We start from the raw sequence: 22,786 nt of genomic DNA on the forward strand, positions 1-22,786 counted from the left end.
GTAAGGACACACGTGTACCCCCGTATGCCAACTATGCGGGGGAGACCACATGCTGGGTGGGCGACAGCAAGTGCGGAAAAATATACAGAAAGCCATTCGTGCCGACGAACAGACTGGAAGATGAAAAAGGCGAGGCTACGCTACCCAAGAGTGGGCCCAAAGGATGGCCTGCATCTGGAAGGAGACCCAACTCCGGGAAACCCAACCCCCGGCCAAGTGTGGTACTTGCGGACGACAAGCAGTTCCCGTGCCTACCCTCCAGGGAGGACTTGCGACTACCCAAGACGGGGCACCAAACGGCAGCGGTAAGCTACGCGAGCAAGGCCTCCCAGGCTAGCCCAGAAACTATAGCGCTAAAAAAAGAAAACGCAGAGCTAAAACCCAAAAATAGGAAAACAGGAAGCCGATATAAAAAGGCAAGGATCAGAAATTGCAGAGCTAAGAAAAATGATGGCAGAACCTACCAATAACAGATCTAGACCGGAAACGCCTCCTGTTCACGTTGCGGTAATACAAAAACCAGCAGAGGCGAAACAGGTAACAGAAAATGGGGAAGAAAAAATGGACGCGGAGGCAACTAAACTCCCACCAGTAAAACGGAAGGCGGGCGAGTCAGACCCTCTCTTGGTACTCGAAAGGAAACTAACAAGCAGATTCGGCAGCAAAATTGAAAAGCTAGAAACGCGAGTAGAAGAACTAAGCACGCGGTTTACACAGCTAGAGGGACGAATAGATGCACAAATGCAAGAAATTAATAACAGGTTTAACGCCTTGGGCGACATAAAGGGGTCGATAGACCAAATCCTTGTGGCGCTAAGCGGCATCGCTGATAGGATGACGAAACTAGAACAAATAGTATACTCCAACAATGGACAAGAACCGAAATAAGAAAGAGAACGCTGCCATATGGCAATGGAATTGCCGGGGGTACCGACGCAAAAGGGCACTACTGCAGCAGCACCTAGAACATCTAGACGACAAACCGATTGCTATAGCACTGCAGGAGACCGGAGGTTATCAAGTCAAATTGACCGGATACCAAAGTTTTTGCAGCAATCTGGGAGAAAAATACAGGGTGGCCACGCTGGTCAAGAGAAACATAGCAACCTTAGAGCACGATGTTAGCACTGGAAGCATAGAAGCAGTCTTGGTAGAAATGATAACAGGGAGGAAGAAAGCAAAAACTATCTTTTTGCTAACATTTATAGCAGCCCAAGACAAAAGAAAACCAAATTCGAACGATATTCAAGAAAGCCATCAAATTGGCCGGGTTGAACCCGCTGGTGATAGTGGGAGACTTTAATGCGGCGCATCAGGAGTGGGGGTATGTAAGGCAGGACCTAAAAGGTAGACTTATCCTGGAAGAGTCCCAAACTCTTGGCTTAACCTTACACACAGACCCGTGTGCGCCCACTAGAGTCGGCGGCAGTGTAACCAGAGACACGGCGCCAGACCTCACTTTCAGTAAAAATGCTAGTAAAGTCGAGTGGAGCAACACCATGGAGAACCTGGGCAGTGATCACTACATAATAGCCACCAAAATGGGAGAAGGGGTGAAACTGAGGAAGATCAACAAGACCAAAATAACGGAATGGGATAAATTCCGAGCAATTCGGGGAGACCACGGAATTGAAGAAATTGAGGACATAAATACCTGGGCTAAACAGCTTAGAGAGGATGCTAAGAGCGCGGAAATGGCTGCCGAAGGGGAAGACACGCCGGAAATAATGGACAGAAAACGAATGAGTATGTGGAAGGAGAAGGAGAGACTTGGAAAAAAACTGAAATCCCAAAACTGGAACAGAAACCTAAGAAGAACGCTAGCCAGGCATATGAAAGACATGGAAACCTACGCGATAAAACTTAACGAGCAAAACTGGTGCAGCACGTGTGACGAAATGGATAGGAATATGAGCTTAGCCAAAACGTGGAACCTACTGAGGCACCTCCTAGACCCAAACAAATCAAAACAGACAGCTAGCATCAACCAAGTGAAGGCGAGACACGCTTTCCATGGGACGGATAAGCAACTAATGGAGAGACTCAAAGAAATATACATAGGAGAAACAACAGAAATTAAACAAGCGGAATATGGGGGTCCAGAGAATGGCAAACTAGATACAGATATCACGGTAGCAGAAGTCAGAGCAGCTATTGCGGGGTTAAGAACTCGCTCGGCCTCAGGACCAGATAAGATATCAAATGTCATGCTTAGAAATCTAGATGAAGGCTCGGTGGAAGCAATCACACGATACATAAACAAAGTATGGAAAGAAAGTAAATTACCGGACGAATGGAAAAAGGCAGAAGTTATTTTCCTTCCTAAGCCGGGGAAAGAACCAAAGTTAGAAAACCTAAGACCAATCTCTCTGACATCGTGTGTGGGGAAGCTCATGGAACACGTAGTGCAAGCGTGATTAACAAAATACATGGAGGATGAAAACCTATGGCCGCATGAGATGGTAGGCTTCAGACCTAAGCTCAGCACGCAGGACATAATGCTCAGACTAAGACATGATATCATAGACAAGAAAGGGCTAGACACTAAGGTGATCCTAGGCCTAGACCTCACAAAGGCTTTCGATAATATCAGTCATGACGCGGTACTAAAAGGTCTTGAGGAAGTAAACGTAGGCAAAAGAACATACAATTACATTAAGAACTTTCTTCAGGGCAGAAGGGCGGTGACTAAATTTCAGGACTCAGAGTTTCCAGCATAAGGCTAGGAAGCAAAGTAACCCCTCAAGGTGCCGTGTTATCTCCATTTCTATTCAACATAGCGATGAGAGGCCTCCCAGCTAAGCTGAATGAGATCTCTGGAATAAAGTTCAGCATGTATGCTGACGATATTAACATCTGGATGAACAATGGAAGTGATGCAGAAATTGAGTGGAGCCTGCAGAGAGCTGCAGACGCCGTGGTGAAGTATGCAGCCGACAGAGGACTAACATGCTCACCGCAGAAGTCGGAGCTCTTTAGGTACAACACCAACAGCAGAGACAAAAGGCCAATAAACATCAAAGTGGTAGTAGAGGGCCTAGAGGTGCCGCAGGTCGAGGAGATGAGGGTCCTGGGTATGGTTATCAATCGTAAAGGCAACAATACCAATACCATAAAGAAATTAGCAACATATGCGGATCAAGTGCAAGGCATATTCAGAAGGATAGCAGTAAAAGGGAGAGGCCTAAAAGAGAGAAGCCTCCTAAGAATATCACAGGCGTACATAACAAGCAGAATCTGCTATGCAACGCCGTACTTAAATATGAACAAAGAGCACATAGATAAACTAGACAGGATACTGAGGAAATGTGCCAAGAGGGCTCTGGGACTTCCCATATCCACATCAACGGAACGTCTTGAGAAAATGGGTATCCACAACAGATGGGCCGAGCTAGCTGAGGGCGTTAGAATAGCTCAGCTGGAGCGACTTAGCCAATCTGAAACAGGAAGAAAAATACTAGAATGGATAGACATCAAACCGGGATACACTGCTCATAAGACAGTGGATATTCCGGAAGAGATAAGAGCCAAAAAATATGCACCCCGAATATAACAAAGAGAGGCGCGGGCATAGAGCCAGAGCCTACGAGAAAAGAATGGGAGAACAACCAGCAGAACAAGTGGCCTACGTAGATGCTGCATGTGGACGGCAAGGAGCAGCCGTATCCGCAGTAGTCGACGGAACAGAAGCACCTGTAGCACGGCCGCTCAATGGAGGCGCACTTGGTGCGGCCCGTCGCGTCGCGCCTCAATGGCTGGGGAAGCGCGTATTGGGAGAAGTTACAGTTTCCGCCGTCATTCTCCGCGGGGGCGCCACCACCCCAGGACAAAGCGCCGCCGGCACGGACGAGCAGACGACGCGGAAGGAGCGCGCTGGCTGGGTTGGCGTGTGTTATCGTTTTGACTACTCAGCATAACAGCGTCCTATGCGTATGCAGCACCATGCCAGGCAACTGCTGGGTGCCGCTGTGCACCACGAAAGCAAGAAAAGATCGGTTACCATGAACTCCCGTGCGATTCACAACGTCGAGCAGCATGGCTGAAAAACATATCTGGGGAGGGCTAGGATGGAAAAGGAAGCCGGTGGGAGCCGAGTAAGAAGTCACTGGTATACTCACTACACTTCACAGATGACGATTACAGGAAGAACATAAAACTGGAGATCCTGCTTCCTTCAGCTGTCCCCTCCGTGTTCCCGAACTGCCCACATTACAAGTTAAGTTACTCACGCGGGCTCATGTTGAGCCAAACAACCTTGAAGAAATTAATGTGCGCAGGTCAATAGCTTTATTTTCCCCACTTGTTATAGCTACACTTCATTTCCTCCTGAACAACACCCCGTGTCATCCTGAAGCATGTGTGTTTCAAGATAGCTCCGCCACGATCACTTTTATGACGCTCATATCAAAATGGTATGCCTTGCCCAACATCGCATAAGTGAAGCCATGGAGACACCAAGAGGAGCCACTCTATTTGTCAGATGACGAGAGACTATCTTGGTTAGAGTGGGACTTTGCCATATTGAAGACATTGATCAGGTCAAAGGAGGCACGTCGAATCAAAGGCTAACCAAACAAACGTACGAAGCAACAATCATGACAACCAGATCCATAGTGACGCAAATTAAGTACCTTCTTGATCACATCAAGTATCTTACAACAATGTCTTCTGTGTGCCTTACTAGTGCATTGCATTTAACCGAATCTTATTTTCAGCTTCCGATACACCCTAAAGCATGCTCTGAAAGCGGGTCTATAGTATCGCTTTTTAGGAGCCTAAGGCAATTCAAAGGCTGGAACGACAAAGTTGACGCAAGGGCTGCAGTTTTCACCTCGGAGAAAATACTGAAGGTACCACTAGCGAATATATATATATATATATATATATATATATATATATCGATTGATGTTATATACATTTTGCCATGTTTTGTGCAGGTTGGCATCTTGCAAGCATCAGTCTGCAAATGCACCTATCAACAATAGGCAGCTATAAAACTTGGCATTCGTGATTATGAAAGTCGTACCTTGCCAACTACCATATCACGTCTGCTACGAGACAGTTTTCGAGTCAGCTTGGATTCATTCATGTGTGGTGTGAACCAGCATCTGACATAGAGTTAGCACCGATTGCATTCTTGGCTGATTACCTCGCACGACCATTTGAAGAGAAAGTATGAATATTTTTACAGAATCTCATGAAACATTTTTATTTATTCTGTTTTCAGTGCCTGCCCGTGTTTCCATTATTTATATATTACCAAAGTTTAAATAACTTCTAGTGCTGACTTTAGAGTGTCAATAATTTTATTTTATTAGTCCCCATCCATTTATTAACTTTGTGCCTTGTGATTCCTGCAAAACCCTGGACTTATCAAAATTCTTGATGATGGACGCCTAAGATATCTGAAAATCACCATGCACCTTTGTTAGCAAGGTGATGTGCCCGCAGGTCATAAGAAGCAGCAAGCTATGCAACATGTTAATTTTATCCCTTCTTCCCTATTTTGTGCAAATTCCGGAGTTGATTTGCGAGAGAGAAGACCGCAGTCACACTAAGGACCTAACCAAACTAATGCGACCACTGCTGACCAACTGGACAGGCGACATCAATCAGACAGTGGAAAAAATCACGCTTGCACATAAACCTTTTTCGAGAAAAGTTCTTCGCTTGCTTGCGTGTCTTCTGTGCATCACGCGGCTTCATAATCAAACGAGAAAAAAATTGCCTGAGCCTGCGGGCATGTCATTGAACTGGCTGTCTTGTGTTGTTTCTTTTGCAACAGTTTGTGTTAGCTAGTATGTTTTGGTGGTGGTACCCACTTGAATATTATTTCCAGTGAAAACGGAGGAACAGGTTGAACAATAATGTTGAACGCTACGTCCTGAATTGTAAGTTTCCAGAAAGGTGCACGCTGAATAAATGGCCCCAAACCATGTCCCGATTTCAAGATTGCAATATCTAATACGTGTCATTACAGGGGTGGAAACGCAACTAAATGGGTGCGCACTCAGCGAAGCACACGACTGCCTCGTTCTCGTTGTAAACGGAAGACCACGAATGACTTGGAAAAGCCTAGTGATGATGACTTGCCGCAATCACCTTATCAATAGCAAACTTGCACATAGCATCACATACTGTGTGAAACGCCGCTCATAATCCTAAATTGAGCAAGCGCCGACCACGCGGACGCCGAAACGAAAGCACGGCCGCTGCGCGCAGCTCTCCACCCGGACTTGTCCCGGAGCGGTGGCGCCGCAGCGGTGGCGATAAGAACTAGGCGCAATACGGCTCTTTTGGGCGACGCGACGGGCCGCACCCAAGTGCGCCTCCATTGAGCGGCCGTGCCTGTAGTATCGGCTTCAAGCCGCACGAGAGACGCCAACGCGGCGGAGGAATTGGCAGTAGCGCTCGCTTGTGTCGGTACCAAGGCTAAATTCATACTATGCGATAGCAAAAATGCGGTCAGAAATTTTGGGAAGGGAAGAATATCAGAAGAAGCTAAACGAGTCCTCGAATCGAGGCCGCTTGAGCGCAACGTGGAAATTATATGGATACCAGCACATGAATCCATCGCAGGGAATGAGGCTGCTTTTGCCCGAGCTCTCTATCACCGGGCGGCTGCCGAGCAGCCCTCTTGCATGGATGTAAAAGATAGCCTAATCTCGTATAAAGAGGTTACAGAGCACTATAAACTAAGCAGAAGGGTCTATCCGCCGCCAGACCGTTCCCTCGGAAACGGGGAGGCAATTGCATGGAGGAGGCTACAAGGGGGCAATCATATTAGTCCCTTTTGGGTATATGCAACAATTTCAAAAGATGAAAAGGATCTACATTGCATAACATGTAGGAGATGGGGCACTCTAGATCATATTATTTGGGAATGTAACAACAGCCCAGGAGCTAAAGAAAATATTGATAGAGACGCCTGGGAGACCCTGCTGCGAAGCGAGGACCCCGCTCAGCAGCAGCAAGCCATCCGCCTGGCGGCTGAGGCCGTGAAGCAACAATGTATATTCACCAGACCTTAGTTCGCGAGGCTCCTGAGTAAGGCTCCATCAGGCCTGCGTGCCGGGTAGTCCGAAACGGAGCTTCTTCTCGGTGGAAATAAAGGTTTTCAACAACAAATCCCGGTGCAAGCGTCCCATTCGCCGACGCTCCAACAGTCTTGACGGGCCAGAGAAGCATACCTGCCAGTGATGTAGGGTACAGTGCTTCTTTCCAGGTTCTGGCGGCGAAAGTTTCAGGGACTGGTTTGGATGCCACTCAAACCGTACTCCACTTACCTCGGTCTGTTTTTCGCAAGAAACAAGAAGAGGACGCCAGCTTAGACGTGTGTCGTCGCAAGCTTAAGAAAACCTACCTAGGAAAAGGGCAGACGGCCTACACCTTCCATCTAAGTGACGGCATTTTGTACCGGACCTATCAACCTTGTCCAGGAAAAACAAACGGTCGTTCCGACGGTTTTGCGCCGTCAGGTCCTCGTGCAGGCACATGGGAGCGCACTTGTCGGCCACCAGAGTTTCAGAAAAACTACCGCAAGAGTGCTTGATAACTTTTACTGGCCAGGGGTGCAAGCTGACATTAAGCGGTTTGTGAGGTCGTGCGATGCATGTCAGAGGACTGTCCCGAAAGGAAACCTGAGGAACGCTCCATTAGGAGGCATGTCCATTAACACAAAAAGCTACGAAGAGCGCCAGCCAGTGAATGCCCTACAAACTTCATCCTTCGTAGCTCTTGATAACGTCGAGTCGAAAACTCCGTTGTCAACGTTCAGTGAAGAACCTTGGTCCCAGAGTGGACCGGGGAACCGAGACTCGATACAGAATAGTCAACTGTTGGATCTAAAATGATACGAGAGACAATGTTAATCTCTGTGCTGTCTTCTGGAGGTGTCGTCGTGCTGTTCATAGTATGTTTCTAAGAGTTTATTTCTTCTGACAAGTGTTGAGTTTTAACGTTACTTGTATTAGTACGAATGTTTTTTTTTTAATGTGTGTGCACGAGTGACTCAGACTCTCAGCAGACAATAGCAATGGTGTGGCCACTCTGTGGGGTGTGCAGTGATGGGTGCAGCAGTGCTGTGGTGTGCCGTCGTCCTCCGAAAGAGTGCATCAGTGTCATGGCCCCAAGTTTCTTTTTTCCCGAAAAAAAACTTCTCAAAGGGGGGGGGGGCATATTTGTGAAGAACATGTGAGAATTGATCAAAGACGAAGAAATAAACGAAGAAAGGAGAAAGAAGAAGAGAAAAAAGGTGGAGATTGGCTCGAAGAGCGCGAGGCACGAGCAGGGGAGAACAGGCGAGCAGCGGAGCCGATCGGCTGTCCAAGGAGCTCGGAGCGGTTCGTCTTCTGCTAGGCCTGACCCGGGGATCCAGACCTGGGGCCTGCCGGCCGTATCCTGTCCTGTTCTCCTGTCGACCACGAAACTCGGAACGGTGGTCGGACCCGGGAGTGCCACAGCGCCAGCTCATCACTGGCACGAGCGTTCGGCGCCGTGCTGAGCCCAGGTATGTCGGGCAGGCCTAACGCTTCTGCCGTGGAAAGGCCACTCGAGGCCTCTTGCCTCTACTGGGCCCCGTCCGGTGGCCTAGCCTTCCGCTGCGCTTACTGAGGCCCTACTGCACCGACCCTGCAGAGCTCTGACTACCCGAAGCGTCTGCACCGGCTTCTCCACCCAACGAAATAACTGGTGACTGTAGATAACTTAGTGTTAAGTCTTTGACCCACTTGATCGTTCTACTCTCGTCCCATCCATGTGTACATAAATTATTCGTTGTTAGCTTGGTCAGTCTGGTCGTCTATTTAGATTGCTGTCTCAGAATAAGCCACAGAATAAGGTGGCCAGAAGAGCTAAAGAAAAGAACCTCACACATACTAGTTGCTGGGGTGTCGGCAGAGGACCACCGTAAGAATGTGGAGGAAGTGTTGAAATGACTGAGTGATGCTGGGTTAAAGCTGAAGGCCCAGAAATGTGTACTCGCCGCAGCAAGCGTAGCGTACCTGGGATATGTCATCGACAAGGATGGTCTGCATCCAGCTCCAGAGACAGTGGTAGCCATTGTTCGAGCACCGGCACCGACTGGGACGCAGGAGTTGCAGAGCTTCCTGGGTCTGCTTAATTTTTACAGGAGGTTCCTACCATAGTTGTCAACAGTACTGCACCCCCTGCACCAATTGCTTAAGAACGGAGTCCCATGGCACTGGGGACCTGAACAGGAAGCAGCATTTGCACAAAGCAAGCTGTTGCTGGTATCAGCAAGAGTGTTGGTTTATTACGGCCCAAGGTTGCCCTTGTTGCTGTATTGCGATGCATCGCCGTATGGCATTGAAGTTGTACTAGCACATCGGCTGCCGTTCGGAGAGGTGAAGCCAATAGTCTTTGCTTCTCGGAGACTAACAGCTGCTGAGAAGAATTACAGTCAGTTGGATAAAGAGGCACTGGCAGTTATTTTTGCCGTGTTAAAGTTCCATCAGTTTGTGTGGGGAAGGCCATTTGAAATTATCACCTACCACAAGCCATTATTGGGACTGTTTGGTCATGAGAACCGAATTCCACTTCAAAGTTCATCGAGAATGTTGCGTTGGGCCCTGACGCTGAGTGGATATAACTACCGGTTGTGCTTCAGATCAGGGGCGAGCTTGGAAAATGATGATGCTTTGAGTCGCCTGCCACTCGCTAAGGCGCCACCAGAGGAGCCCAGAATCCAGGACGCCTTCATGTTGGAAGGTGCATACCCACATGTCCTGTCAGCCTCGGCAGTGCAGGCAGCAACTGATCGTGACCCCGGGTTGGCCCCCTGCGTAGTGTGTTGTGGTCGGGAGGGCACTTGCCACACGGACAGGAATTTCGGTCATTTGCAAATCAAATGGAGGAGTTATCTCGGTGATGGAAGGCTGTGTGCTACAGGGAAATCGGGTGGTAGTACCTGAGTCGCTACGGGCAGCTGTGCTGGATATGCTGCATGAGTTCCATCCGGGTGTTGAAAAAATGAAGTTAGTGGCCCGCAGTCACGTGTGGTGGCCAGGGACTAATGCGAACATCACTATGAAAGTGGGCCGGTGCATAGTTTGTCAGGTGCATTGTAAGGCACCCAAGGCAATGAAACTGACACCATGGTCATTCCTGGAGCGGCCGTGGTCCCGGTTACACGTAGATTTGGGGGGACCTTTTCAAGGCGTGTACTTCTTGGTATTTGTGGATGCATACTCGAAGTGAGTAGAGGTGGTTCGGGTACCGTCGCCATCGGTGGAGGCCACAATTGCATGCCTACGCACTATATTCGCCAGCCATGGATTACCTGATGTCGTGGTGAGCGACAATGGTCCAGCATTCGCAAGCGCACAGTACAAGGCATTCTTGGCTAGGAATGGTGTCCGGCCTATCCTGATTCCACCTAACCATTCTGCGTCAAATGGGGCCGCAGAGCGGGTTGTGCAAACCATAAAGGACAAGCTTAAGAAGGTTTGGTTCGGTAAAACATTATTTCCCACAGTAGGGGTCCTGAAAGACACTTGTCTAGGCGCCAGGTGTAGAGGGCAGCTCCCACGTCGGCACAGAGAGCCCGAAGCTCTCCGCCGCCGCGCGGGCCTCCTGGACAGCCCGAAGCTGATCATGCAGTGAAGCACTTTTTAACACTTTGTCCCAATGTTCCTTGTTCTTGGCGTAGGCGTCGCTCGATGCACAACCACACAGCATATGGTTTAAGTCTACATGGTCACTGCACAGTTCATACACATGTTGTCCGTCATAGTCTGGGTCGATGTGCTTCATACGCCAGGGGTTGGGGTATATGAGTTCGTTTGGAGCAAGCGTAACGTGACTGACTGGCTGCGGGTTAATTTCTTATCCGGGAGGGGAAATGCTCGTCGGCCTAAATAAAAGTACTTAGTGAGCTCGTTGTGCGTGAATAATTGATCTCTGTACTCGATATATGGAGTAGTGGGGGAAACCGGAGGAACGCGGTCGATGAGTCCTCGCGCCGCCTCGTGTGCGATCTCGTTGAGATTCCGCAGGCCGCCCCCTAAGCTGCCCATGTGTGCCGGGAACCATAGGATGGAGTGATCGGTGATGTTACTTCCGCCTAAGATCCGTAGCGTCGTCTTGCCTATCCCGCCCTTGGCGAAAGCTCGAGTGGCTGTTCTAAAACCGCTGTATACAGTTGTGAAGTTCGAGTCTTGGAACTAGTGCTATCACTGCTTGTTCAGCTACCTCTGGCTTCTTGGTGTAAAGTGTGAGTGCGTTACGCGTACGCCCGTGTCCGTCGACTACTGCTACCGAGTAGGCATGTTTTCCCAGTATGTACGCTGCATCCACGAAAGCTGTCTGGTCGGGAAACTGTGCCGCGTCCGCAGCGAGGGCTTCAGCAGATCTATTGCAGTCTTCAAACGCCGACCCATGAGCAGTTCAGCAGGAAAACGACCAGTGAGGGAATGATGTGTCGTTCGATATGTCAGCAAAACCTTCGCCAATCGGCACTCAAAATCCCCTCGTTGCAGCTTAAGATGCAACGAGGGAATTTTGAGTGCCGACTGGCGAGGATTTTGCTGACATATCGAACGACACATCATTCCCTCACTGGTCGTTTTCCTGCTGAACTGCTCATGGGTCGGCGTTTGAAGACTGCAATAGATCTGCTGAAGCCAGACTTGCGCACCAGAATGAGCCTGCAGCATCTACAGCAAAAAAGTGCGTGGCGATGCTGAAGCAAGGAGGGAGCCAGTGCCCGTGGCTGGGGACACATTTTGGGCCAGGAATTTCAGACCGGGGCCCCGATGGGTACCAGCAATCGCCAAAGCATCGACCAGTTCGTCATCAGCCGAGGTAGTATGGAGGATGGCACTGTGCGGCACCTCCATGGAGACCACATGCGGCACCGGCTCGGAGGCCCAGAAGAGGGATCAGACGTGAACCGCGAGGACGAGCAAATCATTCAAGGGCCAGAAAAGACTGCGGTGCCAAGCACCCCAACGCGTCTCCACATCGCAGTCGCTGGGGAGTGAGGCACAACAGCGTGTGCCGGCCGCAATGGAACCAAACGTCATGAGTCCTGCTACCCCCTCACCTGCTAGTGATCCCACCGCTTTACAAACACTCGTGCGTCGACAGTCATGCAGAGTTCGCCGCCCCGTGCAGCGGTATACACCGTAGTTTCAACTTGGGGTAGAAGGAGTGTTGTGGTGGTAACTAGTGCCGCCGAGGTGTTGTGTCGGTAACCAGCGGCACGGAGTTGATATCCAGTTGGCGTGCAGAAGGCAGACTGGATGGGGGCACTGACTGGACTGAACGCAGTATCTCATGCGGTGTCTGGTGATCTGTGTTTTGTGTGCTTGGGTTAGGGCTAGGACTGGTTGGACAACCGCCATGCTGACCGCATGTAGTTGCGGTTAATAAAAGTGTATTAACACATGTAACAGTGCTCTGCCACACTGCCACGCTGTTTACGAGCCCCATCGGCAAATGGTTCTACTCGTAATGCCCGGAAAGAGTGCAGAAAGCCGTCTTTGTCTTTGTCCCGGGGATCCACCTCTATCTGCCAGTATCCACTACCCATGTCCACAGCAGTGAAACATTTCACCTTCCAAAGCTGAGACAGGGTCTCGTGAATGTTTGCCAAAGGGTAGGGGACCACTCTAGTGACCTTATTACGATTCCTATAGTCCACGACGAAACGGTAGCTTCTATCGGGCTTCTCTACTAGTAAGGCTGGCGCTCCCCACGGCGATGTAGGGTGTTCGATGATGCCTGCCTTAAGCAACTCTCCAAGCTTCCATCTCCTCCCTTTTGGCGAAAGGAATACTATAGGCTTGACGGTAGACCCGGGAGGGGGGGGGGGGGCGTCCCCAGTAGGTATCCGCTGTTTGATGGCCTGGCAACGTCTAAGGTCTGTTCTGCTAGTTGAGAACATTGAGCTATTCTCCAAAATGAGACTTTCAATTTCGATCCTCTGTGATTCCTCAATGTGCGACAGCTCAAACATCTCCAGCAAATTCTTCCTTGTATTTGCTGCTCTTTTAGAGTCCACATTTAGTATAGGTTCTTCAACATCCACATCCACCAATTCACCCCGAATTTTGTTTTTCCCAGGGTGTACGTCCTGAAGGCTTAGGTTGGCTACTCTGACGGGGATAGCCTCATTCTCGCAAACTGTAACGAGTGCGGGCGCTCGTAAAAGTCCGTTAATCTCTAGTCGAGATAATACCTCCATCACCTTCGTCTATCCGCTTGATACGGGCGACACAGGTCTACAGGCCAGCAGGGCCGTGCTCGCTCATTGCTAGGAGCACCATAGTTTTGATATAAGTCTTGGGTTCTCGCGACAAAGCGAACCGCCGTACTGGATCGCGTCGGCCATTAAAATATTGGGAGAGAAGTTGTTTGTTAGGAATTTTTCATCTGGCATCATTATTCGACGTATCCTCACCATCAACATTCCCCAAAGTCTTTCCATCGAGTCTCTTCAAACGGCTCGCAAAAGAACGTGCGTCCTCAGTAGCGTTTTGGTGCGCTTCAGGAATCTCTCCAATTTTACGCTCGCTGGCTCGTTGTCGAAGCGTTTCAAGGCGAGCGCTACGAAGGATTTGTACGTGGTATCGCTGGCCACCTCCTCATCCCTTCATGCGAAGTCCTGAGCTGCCGCGACCGATTTGCACCGCGCCACCCCAATAATGTTTTTCTTGCCATGCACCCATGTTTGCCGCCTGTTCTAAAATTTGGAGAAAGTCCCTGATTTTGGGACCCGTATCGTTCCCCGAGAATGTCGGAACCATGCCACCTAACGTTCCGTCGTGAGAACTCTGTGATTGCGGTAGCGACATGTTGGCTCTCCTCTGGTACGAGAGTGTCTCGCCCTACAATTTCAGCAAGCTATACATATTTCTTCTGCCGTTCCTGCCAGGAGCTCGGACGAGCGAGATCTCCGATCACGAAATCCTGCCTCTCTAGAACAAATGTTCGCCATGGTCAGGCCCATACACTGGCCCATGCACTGAACATTCAACAGACATAGTTCTAGCACTTTAGGCAGGGACGAAGGGAGAGCACAGACACCACAAACGCTAGTGTTCTCCCTTTTTTGCGATGTTTATTGCCTCAGGGCATAAAAATGCTATGAATGATGAAGGCCGTCATATAAATGAAGAAAGGTTGGCTGATGCAATGAAGTTGAGGAGTGAACGATAATGCGATCCCTGCGTCCAAGCCGCTTATGACTGTGGATTATGGGGGGAGAGGCCCGCTGCCACCAAATGCCGGATCCGCTATGGCTTCAGCGCTGGACATTCCCACAGCAAGTGATGGATGTCAGCTTTTGTGTTTCTGGATTTGCAGAAGGGGCATCCAGGGTGTGGATACCAATGCCGCAATTGAGGCCACTTTCTGATCACTGCCGATGTTAGGGCTACCCCAACTCTAACCCTCCGAAGCGCCACCTCCTCTGCAAGGGTTAGACTGCGGGGGAGGCTTACCGTACACGGAGGTATCAGAGCACATGTACGGCATCGGAGGTGTTCCAAATTTCTTGTCAAAAGTAGTGTTCTTCCTTCATCTTTGTCTAAAACACTAGAACTGTCTGTTGAATCTCAATACCAACTTGCCCAACTTTGTGTGTTAAACACTGAATGTTGACATAAAGGAAGAACACCTCACACATCAAGAATCCCACTTCTGCCACTATTTGTAATGCTCCCATTAGAACCATCACAATGCAACCTCTGGGTTGCACTTTGGGTTCTACTAAAGCGAGGAGAAACGAGTCAACACACAAAATACTGTGAAACATTATTCACTTTCTCTGCCTGATGGGAGAGATTGAAGGTGCGCTCACCCACTGGCTTGTTGGAAGAGTTGGTCAGGTCAGGTGGGTGGCGTTCAACTCGCCGACGCTGGTTGCGGGCTCGGCGCTTGACGCGATCGCTTCTTTTCCTCGGGGCGCGTCTCGGTGGGACTCGATGTAATGGGTCGGGGCTTCAGGTTACTCGGACGTATCGGGGAAAGTTCAGCATCGCCGACTCGACTAGCGCGATCTCGCGTCTTCCTTTTTCGCCTCTCTCTCCTTGACTCCCCTTTCTATCTTCTCCCCTGTGTCGGAGGCGCCCGCGTCATCCCCCTCGCCAGCATTCGCCGCTACCTCCCGCGGCGGATCGGCGGCATCGTGTTGCCGGGGCTCGCCTCTGGTCAGCCTGTAGTGCACACCGCAGTCCTCTTCAGCGGCTTGTGTAGCGTTTTGTCTTCGTAAGAACGGAGGAAACAGCACGACTGCTTCTTGCTAATGCTGGCAAGCTGGCCGGCGCCTTGTCGCCCCTCAAAGTGTCCCGCTCTGTTGGCACCCTCAAAGGCGCAACCGGAACCATAAAACTCGCGAACCCTGGTGGGCCTAGTCCCCACATATCGGCAGGAGTCCTAAAAAACCCAACGGGGTGGATAAGAAAAAACGTGTTCAGGCCAAAGAGATAGAAAGTTTGAGGCCTTCACACTGCCTCCTAACGGTGGCCCGACTGCAATATTTATTTATTTATTTATTTATTTATTTATTTATTTATTTATTTATTTATTTATTTATTTATTTATTTATTTATTTATTTATTTATTTATTTATTTATTTATTTGGTTACTATCAGGGCCGTTGCGGCGTTACAGATAGGAGTGGTTTAACTACTTATACAAAAATTAGAACTAAGGAAAATTTTTTAACATAGGTGATGACGAAGCGCAGATTTGACAGCTTCGGGTTCGGAAATGGAAACGATGCAGGCGGGCAGGTGGTTCCAGTCTGAGCTGGTCTTGGGGAGGAAAGAGTATAAATACTGGTTAGTCCTGCAGTTTAGAACATTACCTTTAAAACGATGGTCAATGCGGGATATAATGTAACTCGGAGCAGTGAAAAGACTTTGTTTCAAGGATTCATTTGTGCAGTATATTCTGTGGAATGTGGAAAGTCGAGAAAAATGATGCCGCACCGAAAGATCTGGGAGATCTAGAGATCTTTTCATGAGTGTGACACTAGATTAATGGGAGACGTTATTCAAAACAAAACGAGCTGAACGATTCTGGACAGATTCTAAGATATTAATAAGTCTTGATCTTAGGATTCCACACAGAAGACGCGGAGCGACCGTTTTGTAGAGAAGTAGCTTTAAAGAAACCGGAGCAATTGAAAAGTTACGCGAAGGATGCCAAGCATACAATTAGCGTTGTTACTTACATGTTCGATATGCGTTTTCCATGACAGGTCACTGCTGATGTGTACGCCAAGATACTTATATACTGAAACAAAGTCTAAAGAAGAGCCATTAAGAGCGTACGGATGTGGGTTAGCCTTGTTACTTTCATTGCTTTACATTTGAATACGTTAAGTTTCATTAGCAAAGTTTCACACCATGCAGAATTATTAATATCACGCTGCAAAACAACTATCAGATGGGTTAGAAATTTCCCGATATATAACACAGTCATCAGCGAAGAGCCGGGTAGATGATGCTACAAGATCAGGAAAGTCATCAATATATTCATTTATTTATTTTATTTATTTATTTGAAAATACTGCAGCCCCTCAAGGGGCTATAGCAGGAGTGGGTACAAAAATGTGGAACAATTCCACGCGTACAAAAGTACATACAAGCATTACAAATATAAACGCTAGAAAAACAACATACAATGCTACGACTCAATTGCCGACGCAAAATCAGAGATTGATAGTGCACGAATGTTGCCATCCAAAGAATTCCAACACTCCACAGTGCGCGGAAAAAAACTGTATTTGAAAACGTTAGTGCGGGCAAAAAAAGGTTGGATATTAAGATCGTGATGGCTCCTGGTTGCAGATGGTTTTGAAAACGAGATATGCTTACCCTCTGAAAGGCAATTAGCAGAATGAACTATGGAGTGAAGAAGTTTTAAGGACTCAGTTTTTCGGCGGGATGCAAGCGGGCTTATGTTTAGGGAAGACATCGCAGATGAGGATGAGAAATGAAAGTCGTAGCGGCGAAAAATAAATCTTACAGCTTTACGTTGCACAGATTCTATTTGATCGATTTCACATTGCTTGTATGGATTCCAGACATTAGAAGCGTATTCAAGAATGGGGCGAATTAGAGTTTTGTACATGAGCAATTTTGCTTCTTTAGGAGCATCCCGTACTGTGCGTCGTAAGTAACCTACCTTTTTAAGAGCTTTAGCTGTGATGTAATCGGTGTGCTTTGACCATTGCATATTGTGAGAAAAAACGACGCCAAGATATTTATATTCATGAACCCTTTGCAGTGATGCATAGTCGTAAATAGAAGGTGATAGGCGGTTGGTGAAAGACATGACAACTGTTTTGCTGAAATTGATGTTCATCTGCCACGTATTGCACCAGACACGGAACATACCAAAAGACTCATTCAGAAGGAGGTGATCATTAACAGAGTTGATAGTGTGGTACAGTACGCAATCATCGGCGTATAGACGGATCTTGGAGGTTATACTGTCAGGTAAATCATTAATATAGAGCAAAAATAGCAAAGGGCCAAGGACAGAGCCTTGGGGAACACCTGAGGTAACATCGGCTAAAGAAGAATCGACGGAATTGAAGCGAACAGACTGGGAGCGGTGTGAGAGGAAATCGGCAATCCAATCAGCGAGTTGAGAGTTATTGAGAATTACTTTTAGTTTGCATAACAATTTAGAGTGAGGGACCGTGTCGAAAGCTTTTGAGAAATCGATGAATATAGCATCGATTTGGTTACCGGCGTCTATGCTGAGAAGAATGTCATGTGCAAATTCGGTTAACTGAGTCACTGTACTAAACCCCTTACGAAACCCGTGTTGAGCTCTGGACAGAACATTATTTGCTTCAAGAAATTCCATAATGTGTTTATAAATAATGTGCTCTAGGATCTTACATGAATGTGCAGTTAAAGAGATCGGCCTATAGTTAGAAAGCAGTTGTTTGTTGCCGGATTTATAGAGAGGGAGTACATTGGCGAGTTTCCATGAGGAAGGGACAATGCCAGTGGAAAGAGATTTTTGAAATATAATTGAGAGATATCGAGATGACCAGAGGGAATAACGTGCTAGGAAGGTGTTTGGGATACAGTCCGGTCCAGCGCATTTTTTTGTGTCAAGGCACAAGATAAGATTTAAAATCCCCGGAGTGCTAACCATGATATCTGAGATAGAATGATCATGATTAGGAAGACTGAAAGGTGGAATCATGTTATTATCACGTGCAAAGACGGAATAAAAGTAGGCATTAAATGCATCAGATATTTGAACAGGGTCAGTCACAATTTCTTCATTAATAACAAATGAGGTGGAGGAAGTGTTTGAGGGTAGAACAGAGCGCCAAAATTTACGAGGGTTATCTCTTAGCAGCCCTTGGAGCTCAACGCGGAAATAGAAATCTTTAGCATAGATTAGAAAGAGAAGAGGTCCTAGTACAGATCCTTGAGGAACGCCCGATGTTACCGATGAAAGATTGGAGTTATGGTCATTAGCTGTCACGTATTGTGTGCGGCCCTCCAAAAAACATTCAATCCAGTGTAACACGTACGTCATTATCCATGTTAAGTTTACTAAGTTTTAGGAGTAGAAGAGGATGAGACACGGTGTCAAAGGCCTTAGCGAAAATGCAATCAACGACCGATGAATGATCCAAAGCTGCAAAAAGATCATTAGCAAAAGCTATAGTGTTTCACAGGAATGATTACGTCGAATACCATGTTGATTGGCTGTAAAAAAAGAATTGGACTCAAGATGTTTTACAAGGGCAGAATAAATAACATGTTCAAGCAATTTGCATGGTATAGATATTATCGATATTGGTCTGTAATTTAGGGGCAGTGAAATCACCAGACTTGTGTACCGGAACCACCTTGCCAACCTTCCAGTCGTCAGGGAGTGCCCCGGACTGCAAAGATTGAGTAAAAAGTTCTGACAACGTAAGTGAAGAATAAGTGACGGTGTTTTTCAATAATGTTTTGCTGACACCGTCAATACTTTAGCATTATCAATAAGTTTAGAAATGCCCTCCCACTCAATGGTGATAGCATCCATCAATGGCAAGCGTGAGGAAGATACGTTAGGAAAGTTAACCAGCGTAGCTCTCATGAAACATGAAGAAAACGTATTATTAAATAACGTGCCACATTGCATCGATGGATCGAGACCACCTCGGGTATTTTCAGTCATCATCATCATCATCATCATCGTCGTCATCAGCCTGACTATACCCACTGCAGGGCAAAGGCCTCTCCCATATTTCTCCAATTAACCCGGTTCTGTGCTAGCTGCATCCACTTCACCCCTGCGAACTTCTTGATCTCACCCGCCCACCTAATTTTCTGCCGTCCCCTGCTACGCTTTCCTTCCCTTGGAATCCAGTTTGTTACCCTAAGTGACCATCGGTTATCCTCTCTTCGCACTACATCTCCTGCCCATGTCCATTTCTTCTTCTTAATTTCCACTAGAATGTCAGTAACTTTAGTTATTTCTCTGACCCACTCTGCACACTTCCTATCTCTTAATGTTAGCCCTACCAGTTTTCGTTCCATTGCCCTCTGAGTTGTCCTCAACTTAAGTAGAACTCTCTTGGTTAGCCTCCACGTTTCAGCCCCATAGGTGAGTACAGGTAAGATGCAACTGTTGTATACTTTCCTCTTGAGCGATACCGGTAAGCTGCTAGTCATAATCTGCAAGTGCTTGCCAAATTCACTCCATCCCAATCTTATTCTTGTTATTTCCTTTTCATGGCCCGGATCTGCGGTTACTACCTAAGTAGACATATTCGCCTACTACTTCCAGTGCTTCGCTACCTAACGTAAACTGCTGTTCCTTCCCAAGGCTGTTGACCATTACCTTAGTCTTCTGCATATTGATTTTTAAGCCTACCTTTCTACTTTTCTGCCTAGGCCATCAATCATTATTTGCAGTTCATCCCCCAAGTTACTTAGCAAGGCAATGTCATCAGCAAATCGCAGATTACTGAGGTATTCTCCATCTACCCTTATCCTTAACTGCTCCCATTCCAAGTCTCTGAATACTTCCTCTAAGCAAGCTGTGAATAGTACTGGGGAGATCGTGCTCCTTGCCTAACAGCTTTATTTATGGGAATTTTGTTACTTTATTTATGCAGAACTATGGTTGCTGTGCTGCCACTGTATATATCTTCCAGCACTTTCACGTACAGCTCGTCTACCCCCTGATTTCGCAATGCCTGGATTACCGCTGAAGTTTCAACTGAGTCAAATGCTTTTTCGTAATCAATGAATGCTATGTATAAGGGCTGGTTATATTCCGAGCATTTTTCTATCACCTGGTTGATGGTATGGATATGGTCGATAGTAGTGTACCGTTTCCGTAAACCTGCTTGATCGTTTGCTTGATTGCAGTCTAAGGTTGTCCTGATTCTATTAGCGATTACCTTAGTAAATACCTTATTTGTAACAGACAGTAAGCTGATTGGTCTGTAATTTTTAAGGTCCTTAGAATCCCCTTTCTTATGAATGAGGATAATGTTTGCATTCTTCCATGGTTCTGGTACCGTCGATGACACCAAGCACTGTGTATACAGGGTGGCCAGTTTTTCTAGCATGATATCCCCCCCCCCCCCCCCGTCCTTTAGCAAATCTGTAGTTATCTGATCCTCTATAGCTGATTTGCCTATTTGCATAGTTTCTAATGCTTTCTTGACCTCGTCCTTCGTCACTGGTGGAACGTCTGACTGTTTTTCCCTATCGCCAATCTCATTACGGTCCTGACTGTTTTGGCTGCTGTAGAGATCTGTATAGAACTCCTCGGCTACTTTGGCTATCTTGTCCATATTCGTGATGACGTTGCCCGCCTTGTCCCTTATCGCATACATCTGGTTTTTGCCTATGCCGAATTTCTTTTTACCGCTTTAAGGCTTCCCCCCTTCTGTACTGAAAACCTTTGTACTAAAAAATGCTTACAGCATTTCTCAGTAAAATAGTTTTCTTTCTCAGTAATCAGTAATCTAGGCAAAGTATCTTGAAAGAAGTTGCGTTTTACACTAGATAAAGCATTCTTATACTGCGATGATACAGCACGATAAGCATTCCATCTTTCACTAGAGTTCGATACGGTGCAGCGACGAAAGATGCGTTTTTTTTTTTTTTTTTTAGGAATCGTTTCAAGGAAATGTTGAACCATGGTGAACGTTTAGTGCACATTATTCTGCAAAGAGGGATGTACTTCTCACTAAGGGCTTTTATTTTACCTTTAAAAGAGACCAATTATCGTGCAGTGAACGTTTCCAAAATCCGGAGAAAAACACGTCAGCAAATTGTTCTAGTTCATTGTTAATTGCAGAGTAATTTCCTTTTTTGTAATCCCGAATTATTTTATGATGGTGAGGTGAGGTGAGGTGAGCGAGATGGTATAGAGAAAATGATAACTGAATCATCACTTAGTCCTGGTAGAAGTGTGAGAGATGAAGCAGAATCGGGGCAGGTTGTTAAAAAAGGTCTAAAATGTTGGCAGTTGATGCTGTAACGCGAGTTGGCTCTTTTACAAGTTGCGGAAAGTTGAACGTTAAGCATAAGTCGATGAAAGCTAGTGATTCTGATGAAGGGGAAATAACCGTAGGGCCGGCTTTCATCTATGAGTGGCAGGAAAATTAAAGTCGCCTAAAAAAAATTGCCGCTTTTGGAAACCTCACAATGATTTTGTTAATGCTGTCATAAACGTCATCCCAAAAACTACTTGATGATTGCGGTGGCCGGTAACACACACAAAAAAAAACAGTCTCTTTATGGTTTTTCTTGATACACGTGCAAAGAAATTCAAGCTCCGATGGTATGAAGACGTCATAAGAAAATAAATCATCCACAACCACCATCAGAATTCCGCCACCCGAGCGCTCGGGACGGTCTTTTCTGTAAGCAGTGTAGTGCCGCTCACAATCAAACAGTTCAGGATTATCAATTCTGCTTGCAACCAAGTTTCTGTTAAAATAATCACGTCGACAGCAGACGTGTCCATCAGGGACGATAGGGCATCTATTTAAAAGGCTTCTTATATTTGTGAAAAGGAATCTGAGGTTACGTGTACACTCTGCATCAACGGCCACTGACCCCTAAGGGCCAACAACAGGCGAGTTGGAAGAGGCTGCTGCATCATGGGCACCTGTGGATGCTGTCAAAGTGGACTCGATTTCGCACACACGATCAGTTTGCGAACAATAAACGTAGCATTTTTTGTTCACGTAATAGATGCCATCTCGTACAAACAGGTGGAAGCCGGTCTCGTACACATCCCTGTTAATTTCCATTGTGTTGTTGTGGAGCCGCCTCCTGTGACTCCACAGTCCCTGGGCGATTTTCCTTGTCCGCCTCCTTCCCATTTACTTCACATGTATGGGACTTCACGCTGGCCTCGTCCCCCACATTACTTTTCTCCGATCCTGGGTCACTATAGCTGCCCACATCATGAACGCCTCTACCTGACCTTCCACCTCGGCTCGCTTTTTCTGCTCTTTCTCGAGCTGAAGCACTATCTCCTCTAGCTGGTCTGCCTTTGCCCCTTCCATCCTAGCCACCTCTACTGCCTGTGCCTCCAGCGCAATCCTTTTGTCCCTGTCAACCTTCAGGTCCCTCCCAAGCTCCTGAATCCTAACGGCCCATTCACCTTACAGCCTCTGAATGGTTTCCTTAAACCTCATATAGCTTGCACGAGAAACTAGTCTCGTCCATGTAGCACCAGCGCTTGCACTCGTCACATTTCACTGGCTGCTCGCCCCCATACTTTGCTGAACTTCGCAACCTAGAGGCAACCCGCCGAACTACCT

At 47.3% G+C, this 22,786-nt stretch overlaps 1 protein-coding gene across 1 annotated transcript; it reads right to left on the bottom strand.

Annotated features, from left to right (window-relative positions):
• Positions 1 to 15,686: 15,686 nt before the first annotated feature.
• LOC146180446 (uncharacterized) lies at positions 15,687 to 22,528 on the bottom strand. Its single transcript, XM_084577755.1, has 3 exons — positions 22,447 to 22,528; positions 18,837 to 18,912; positions 15,687 to 15,813 (listed from the first exon to the last, which is right to left on the bottom strand). Exons 1-3 carry the CDS (start codon positions 22,526 to 22,528, stop codon positions 15,687 to 15,689), a joined length of 285 nt encoding a protein of 94 aa, XP_084433881.1.
• Positions 22,529 to 22,786: the final 258 nt, after the last annotated feature.

This window comes from Amblyomma maculatum, chromosome 8, assembly GCF_055883805.1.
Source record: "Amblyomma maculatum isolate TAMU_Amacu chromosome 8, ASM5588380v1, whole genome shotgun sequence".
Classification (NCBI taxonomy): Eukaryota; Metazoa; Arthropoda; class Arachnida; order Ixodida; family Ixodidae; genus Amblyomma; species Amblyomma maculatum.